The sequence below is a fragment of the Opisthocomus hoazin genome, chromosome 12 (genome assembly GCF_030867145.1).
Source record: "Opisthocomus hoazin isolate bOpiHoa1 chromosome 12, bOpiHoa1.hap1, whole genome shotgun sequence".
Taxonomy (NCBI): Eukaryota; Metazoa; Chordata; class Aves; order Opisthocomiformes; family Opisthocomidae; genus Opisthocomus; species Opisthocomus hoazin.
Genome location: NC_134425.1, coordinates 8224691 through 8232410, shown reverse-complemented (window position 1 = coordinate 8232410; position 7720 = coordinate 8224691). Strand labels below are relative to the sequence as shown.

The 7720-nt window shown below is 40.8% G+C and overlaps 1 protein-coding gene across 1 annotated transcript; it reads left to right on the top strand.

Moving 5' to 3' along the window:
- The first annotated feature begins 942 nt into the window (after window positions 1–942).
- On the top strand, window positions 943–6855 carry DYNLRB2 (dynein light chain roadblock-type 2). Its single transcript, XM_075433419.1, has 3 exons — window positions 943–1039; window positions 4687–4854; window positions 6812–6855. Exons 1-3 carry the CDS (start codon window positions 943–945, stop codon window positions 6853–6855), a joined length of 309 nt encoding a protein of 102 aa, XP_075289534.1.
- Window positions 6856–7720: the final 865 nt, after the last annotated feature.

Sequence of the window (7720 nt, the reverse complement as noted above, 5' to 3'; positions counted from 1 at the left end):
GAGCCCCCTCCCCTCAAAGAGGCACGCAAGAGACTTTTGAGTGCATCAGAACTATTTACTGTGTGCATGGAGGAAGAAGGCTCTTCAACCGTCTGGCACATTTTGTTTCCCTGCTGTTTTAGTAAAGGAAAATAGAAACATGTAGGTAACTCATTTACATTACAACATTGTGAAAGTGCCCTAGACCAGTTTAAAGAGTGTAGTAAGCTATGGCAGCACACAATGTTTCTTACAATTTATCTATCCATGCACAGCGACTATTGCACAGGTAGACTGCAAAGCTTCCACTGATGGAAAAGCAGCTCTGCACACCCACACAGTATGTAATGCTTATGGAAAAACAGAGAGCAGACAAGGTAACACTTCCACATAGAGAAAAGAAAAATACTTATTACTAACAACAACAGCTAAACCAGTGTCTTGGGGATTTGGTCAGTATCAGCCTCAGCTTTAAAACAAACAAAAAAAACCCTTTTACTACAACAACCAAGGCAACTTGAGTTTATTTCACCGCACCTACCAGCCAGAGTCCACCAACGGAGCTCAGCCAAAGGCAGCAAGCGCACTAATGGCCGCACGCCCCTCCCAAGCACTAATAAGCCCTCCCTGCCCTGACCAGCGCCACCTGGCGCCTCCCCTCACGCCCTCGGGCTCCATTCAAGCCCGAGCCTGGGTGCTCTCAGCCCTCTACAGGACGCCTCTCCTGGCTGTCCCTCGGGTGTGAGCTGGGGACCTGGGACCCACGCTGCGGGCCGCGGGTCACCGGGCTCAGCCCCGTCCCCTCAGGGGCCGCGCTCGGCCCTCGCCACTGCTCCCGCCGTCACTTCCGCCGCTCCCTAGCAACGACGGCGGCCAGGCCGCGGTGATGGCGCCTCTCCCGCCCGGCCATGGGAGGGGGAACGGGGCGGCTGGCGGCGCCGGGCCCCGGGGCTGCTTGCGGGCATGGCGAGCCCGCGGCCTCCTGGCAGGGCCCGCGCTGGGCGTCGGGCGGAGCTGCGTGTCCGTCCCCAACCCCGAGGAGGCTCCGAGCCCCCGGAGGGTTAGCGCAGCCGCGGCTGTGAACGCCGGAGGTGACACGGCCTCTGCCTTCCCCAAGTAACGCGCCTGGTAGCGGCAACGAGCGCAGGAACGCCTCAGCACAAACTGGCAGATGGTGAGGTGGTAACGCAGCCCGCCTGCGATGCTCTGTGAAGGTGTCCTGATCCTCAAGAACCCGTGTCTCAGCGTAAGGCACGAGCGTGTGGTGTGTGGCCGCCTCTTGAAGCTCTCCGCCTGGTGCAGCTTGGCACTTGCCTTAGTGGAAAGCACAGCCTCAGCATAAGTCTTCTCCGAAGAAATAACTAGATTTACCATAATCTTAATCCCTCTTGTTTAATTAAATGATACTCTATTTTTCAGAACCAGATCTTGAATATCTCTTAAGAGGGAGAATGTGTGGCACTAAGCTGTTGCATTTGCAGGCATTTTTTAGCCCAAAATTCTTAATATACGCAAGAAAATTCACTAGCACTTCACTCCCCTCTTCCTCTGAAAAGTTAGGACAGAATAAAAACATCAGGAGAAAAGTAGCTACTCAGCAAAGTTCGTCTTCTACTGTGGGAGCCATTCCTTGGCCCTGCTAAATATTCGCAAGTGCTTTAAATTGTGTGACGGTGTGGTCATAGGGGGAAGAGCAAGCTTCATGTCAGGCCAGCGTTGGCTGTGATCCTGAAGGCTGCAAGCCAAAAGCGAAACCGGTCAGAGAAATCAGTTTCAGAAGCTGAGCTTCTCGGGTTTATCTGTTTCAATTGTTTCGTCTATGCAAAAGCCAACTCACTCAATTTATCTTGTCCATAATTTAGTTCACCTCCTTCCCTTTTACAATCCCCCCAAAATCTATTGTACAAGCAGCAGTTTAGCAACAGGAGGAAAGAACACTAAGAAGGAAGCCTAAATGTTATTTACTGTTTAGAAAATGTGGACAATTTAATTTGTGTGCCTGGACATGTTAAGTAAAATGCACCTTTGTTCACAGAATAGATAATTCAGGTCAAGAGAGAAGTGCACAGCCTGGCAAATAGAAACTGAAAAGCTGCTTTGTGCCTGCACGTGCTCGTGTCTAGATATGGCTGTTCACTAAGCTGAAATGCAGTCTGGTTTCAGAACAACTACTGTTTCAGCCATTTCTGTAATCTGTTTCAGTAAATAGGATGTGACTTGATCCAATGAGCGCTTAGACTAAGCTGCAAATGAGAAGTGAACACCACCAAGCACTTAGATCTAACACAAATGATCCCTTTTGCGCTTGCAGGCTGGTACATTTCTGCAAGCAAATCCACCAATGTAATCTAATAGAAAAATAACCCAGTTTTGTTATGTTCTGTTGCTTGGAACAGTTGACTTCTTGGCACAATGTTGGTCAAGTATGCTCTTCCACTGCGGTGGGACTACCACAGTCCATCGTTACCTGTGGTAATTCTATGGTACTGAGGGAAAGCTCAGACACAGCTGTGCAGAGTTAGGACAGCAGCATGCTTTTTATAAGGCTTGTTTGGATTCCTTCTTTCTCAATTTTGATTTGCAAAGTAAGAACATTCCACTTCCCTTTTTTGCACATTAGACTGTTCGGCAAGGTATAAAGTCCTCCCATGTCCAGTTCAAAGTTCCTCATCCTCACAAACCTGTAGAACATGTGGCCAAACTGCAGCTGACAGACAAGGCTAGTGCAGGAATTTTGGGTTTCGTTTATCATTTAGAAAACTTTTGACATCAGATGTGAATGCAAGAGAGTCCGTACTCCATGAGGACGTATTCAAGGTACCAAAAAATTAGATTCCAAAAACGAAACCTCAAAGTAGGTGTGTAGTAGCAAGTTTTTGTAACATCTCCAAATATCCATAATTAGCACTGGTCGATCTAATGACTTCACATCTTTCTGTAGAAAATTGAATTTAATTTCTCTCTATCCTGAAACATTTAAAACAACTGCACAACTTAAATTAATCACAGTAAACATACTCGAACCAGCAGTGCAGTAGTGCCATTTCTTAAGCTCTTCGTATTCCCTAAAAAGATGAAACCCTCTGTTCTTCAGTAACATAAACAGTTGTCTTACTAAGATTGTTGTAACAGTGTAGGTACACTTAGGTGTAATAGCATGCAGGTGAAATAAATTGCAAATTAAAGATTCCTGATACAAACATTGCCTGTCATCTATTTTAAAGCTCAAAGTTGATTTGTTCATTAAAACACTATGCTAAGCGTGCCTTGTTTATTTGGAAAAATCTCATAAACTGTTGCTATCCTTCACAGCTGGGAAGGATCACACTACGGCGTTTCTAATCAAGGATTTATTTGCCTTTTTCTAATTTGGGTGGCAGAGGCAAACAGAATTTGACCTGAAGTAAGCACAGCTCAGCTTTAATCTAAGGATGTCACTAGTGGCAACTCATTTTCATGTTATTATTGGACCTTGGAGGATCATTTAACATTTACCACTTTCATTGAAAGTGCTGTATTTGTTGAAGCAGTCATTTAGGCACAAGGTCATATAAACTTGACACTAATTCATTCCTGCTTTTAAGTGACTTACTATTTAATGCTGTGATTATTTAGATATTCTCATGTTAATGCAGTGCTTGGGAACACCTGTTTGTTTCCATTAAAACATCAGTTCCAACCTCTGTGTAATGAGCATTAGGCACAAAGGATGTACTGGCTCATTCTGTGCACCTCCCTGCGCTGCACCTCCTACCAATGCAGAATTATTTCTCAACTGACGACACAGATTTCAAGTGATTCAAATATTGATTTCCTAGAAAAATTATGGAATAGTCTAATATCTAATATCTGATGTGGTTCCATTATTTCTTTTACTCCTTTGCCTCTAATTCTTTACTTGGCATTTACTATTTTTGCATGTTAATTCTTTCAGAAGCAAACTATTCAACTTAAGTCATATTACTCTATTTTTGTATTCCTATCCTGTCCATCTGGAAGATGCAATACAAATGTATGCAAAGAGAAAATTGCCTTGCCAGCTTGTAATCTGGTGTGTTTGTTAGTAGGTCAAATAAATTTTTTATTAGTGAAACGAGCTTACTAAAGCCAAACAGTTTTACGCTTGCAGGATTACTGTGAACAAAAAGCATTGATAAACAATGATTCACTAAATCATCAAAAATTAATCTTGACTTACATGGTCATATTTTTAATAGTTGGGATCAATACACTGTGTACTACCAATTGTCAATATTTTGCCACTAGTTGGAAGGGATTGTTCCAAGAGTGGTTTTGCTTGCCAAATGCAAACATGCCACTTCTGCCCTTTGATTGCTCTTGGTATTTCACTGAGAATCTGTAATTTCTGTCACTGCAGATGCCAAATGCTACAGTTAAAGCGTGGGTTAGGTTCTTGCAGCCAAGAGAGAAACTTGGTGACAGTGTATAAACTGATGAAGCACCATAACTGGTGAAGTGCTACAGAATGGAACTGGACAGGTATTTAAGAGCCTTAAACAGCAATTAGGCTCTTTCAAAAGTTTCATAAGGCTACTAAGTGTTAACTGCCACTGATTAATATAAATTATACTTTTCTGCTACAAAACAGAAAAAAAAAATGAAATCCTTGTTTTTCTCTTATAATCTGCTGCATATGAAGAATATGCAGCTTAACTGAATGATTATTAGAAAATTACTTGTTTGCAGGAATTCCAGTAAGAACAACTCTTGATAACTCTACAACAGTCCAGTATGCAGGTGATCTTCATCAGCTCACCATGAAACCTAGGAGCACAGTGAGAGATATTGATCCTCAGAATGATCTAACCTTTCTTAGGATCACATCAAAGAAACACAAAATTCTGGTAGCTCCAGGTAATATTTCTATTAAAATAATAATAGAACTGTATGTCCTTTTAAGCATCTTTTAATTCTTCACAAACAAGGCTACTGTAGAAAATGCATTTTGAAAATAAGTATATAAAAATATAACCATATATTCACCATGTAACCAGATGTGTTAGGATTTTAACGTACAGAGTTTACAGCATTCAAGCTTGGAGGCAACCAAACAAGTCTAGATCTGATTAATGTTCTGGTTTCTGTGGGTTTTCACAAAGGAAAACTGGACAAATATATATCAAGTAGTGTGTGTGTGTGTGTGTGTAGTATTAGAGGCAGAAAAACTATTTTAGCTCCAAACAGACGCAAAAATATTTTTTTTTTCAAAAAATTATTTTTTACTTGGTATGTTATCGTGACTTCTTAGCCATAGGTGGGATTTGTGTCACAGGTATGCGATATTATCACCAACATAGTAACTGTGATGTAATTATTTTCCTTAAAACAACCAAGGGAACATAGCAACCTGTTTTTCACTCATGTTAAATACAAATACATGTTCATTTGTTAGTTGTGTCTCTAAAACAGATAACAAGGCTAGATAAACTGGTGAATTGGTGGTCAATTACCTGTACAAGGTGAATCGGTACAAGGTGAATCAGCCCAAGTGGCAGCACTTGGCTGGAGCTGAGATCCTAATGTGTGCTCTAGCTAACTGAGAGGCTAACGGGATGCAGGACGCTGACAGCAATACCCGCTGCAGGCACACGGAGCAGAAAGGAAGCTTCAGGGACATCCTCAGCATAGGCACTGGGGAGGACGCTGGCTGTGCGCTTCTGGTGCTGGCCAGCCTTTGCTGGGGTAGTCTCCTGATGCTGCTTTCATAGCCGATGCAGAGCAGAGGTACTGCACTAGGTATGCATTGCCTCGCCTCGCGGGAATTATTTATCACACCGCTATGAAACCAGTGTGTGTGAAAGAAATCTGGCACTGTCATTAAGTGTTGATGTTAGTCATCAGCTGATAGCAAAATTACAATTTTAGTTTAGTTTCTATTTTGGAGTATAAACCTAATGCATTTTTTAAATCGTGGGTTTTGCTCAATGATCTAAACTGATGCACTTGATTTTTATTTGGCATTTGCCCTTCACTTAGTTTTTAGAGGTGACTTTCTGACTAGTAACTATTAAAGCATGTTGACCTGAAGTGATATAAAATGTGAAGCTTTTTTGCTAACAGGGAGATTAGTTGTTCAAAGGCTTGATTGTATTTTACTATACTAGAAGGTGGCAAATGAACCACCTGTGATTCATATTAAGTTGCTTTGGGATGAAGGTGACAGTGCAGGAGTGCAGCTTCTTAACTCTCCAGAGCAGGTACAGCCCTACTAAATTCACTGGATACTTTCAAGAAATGTTTCATTTAAAATAAATAATGTTAAATAGCTATCCAACTGAATTGTTTCCAAAACTTCCCCGGGCTTTTAGAATTTGTAGGCGAAGTCTGGCATGCTTAGAATTTATTCATAGTAAAAGTCTATTCAAATCTTTCCTGCTTTTTTCACGTCTAAATGGGGTTCTCAATTTTGAATAAACTATCTAATGAACTGAAAAAAGTTCTCTGCACCTGCAGAAAAGGCTGCAGATGTCAAAAGTTTTTTTATTATAACAAGTGCTAGTTTCCAGGTGCTTATGACTTTTTTCATCTTGTTTAAATATCTTTGCAGCTTCTTGAAAGCAAATCTACTACTTACTAAAATATTTTTAATATGGTATAGTTAAGCTTTATGACACAGATTTTTTTTTTATCTGTAATCTCAGATTTTTGTATAAAGTGCTTACATTTTCCAAATGTTTTTTATATAAATGCCATTGCTTTTGCTTATGTTTTATCAACAAATAAAAAGTTGGAGAGGAATAGATGAATAAAGAGTATTTATCAGGAAATAAGATAAAATATTTCAAGTAAACATTTTTATATCTTTTTGCAGATAAGGACTATCTCCCGATCATTATTCAGAACCCATGCAAATAGTCCTACTGTGGCAATAATTTTAGAGACAGTGATGTAGTTCTACTTGTTAAACTAATATTACTTGTTGATATTTAATATCAAACATAGCACTAAGTAATTTCACATAAAGCGTAACTGTCATGGCTGAAATGTTGCCGATTTAGAGTTCTCAGTTGTAGCTGTATCAGTTTGTGTTTGAGCAAATCAAAATATTGTATGTTTATCTTGGTACTCAGAAGAGCTGTAATAAAGCAAAATGCTTAAAACTCTTTTTAATGGCTGTTCAAGCTATTCTTGCAATTAAATCATTCTCTTTACATTTCTAACGTTATGTTGGAGGAGAAGTCATGCCTCATGGGAAGCTGTAGATCATGTGTATGCGTACATGTATAAATGCGTCCCTATGAACCAGAGTAACTGCAGTTACACAAACCAGCAGATACAACTGTAATTCATGTCAGTAATGATTGACCGGATATTGCCCTGTCTTTAACTCCTGGTTTTTAAGTTTTCTAAGGGAAGAAAAGTAAAGAAAAACTGTCTTTTATTTTCCAATTTCGATGGACAGAAACAATAGCTTCGTTTAATATTTTCAGTACTGAGAATTTCAAGCAAAGTTGAGCCTGCGCTCTGAAGTAGAACTACTGTTAGTTTGTTGGTAAACAGTGGCGTAACTAAACCAAAACATATGATAACTTTTTAAGCCTTGAGATGTAATACACAAGCTATACCCCCTAGTGACACGGGACAAAGGGTGGCTTTAAAGCTCAGAACGTTTCCCAAACCAGATCCGTGTTTATACAGCAGCACCGGAGATCAGACACATATTGTCGAGAGCCTGTGTGCCAGCTGCACTGACAGCAGGCGGCTGTGGGGTTAGGCTACC

What these genes read in the sequence shown, in the direction of transcription:
- DYNLRB2 (XM_075433419.1), top strand. Translation starts at nt 943, where the DNA reads ATGGCGAGCCCGCGGCCTCCTGGCAGGGCCCGCGCTGGGCGTCGGGCG. An exon ending in AGGCTCCGAGCCCCCGGAGG is followed by an intron (nt 1,040 to 4,686) that starts GTTAGCGCAGCC and finishes ACTTGTTTGCAG; the next exon opens with GAATTCCAGTAAGAACAACT. An exon ending in CAAAATTCTGGTAGCTCCAG is followed by an intron (nt 4,855 to 6,811) that starts GTAATATTTCTA and finishes ATCTTTTTGCAG; the next exon opens with ATAAGGACTATCTCCCGATC.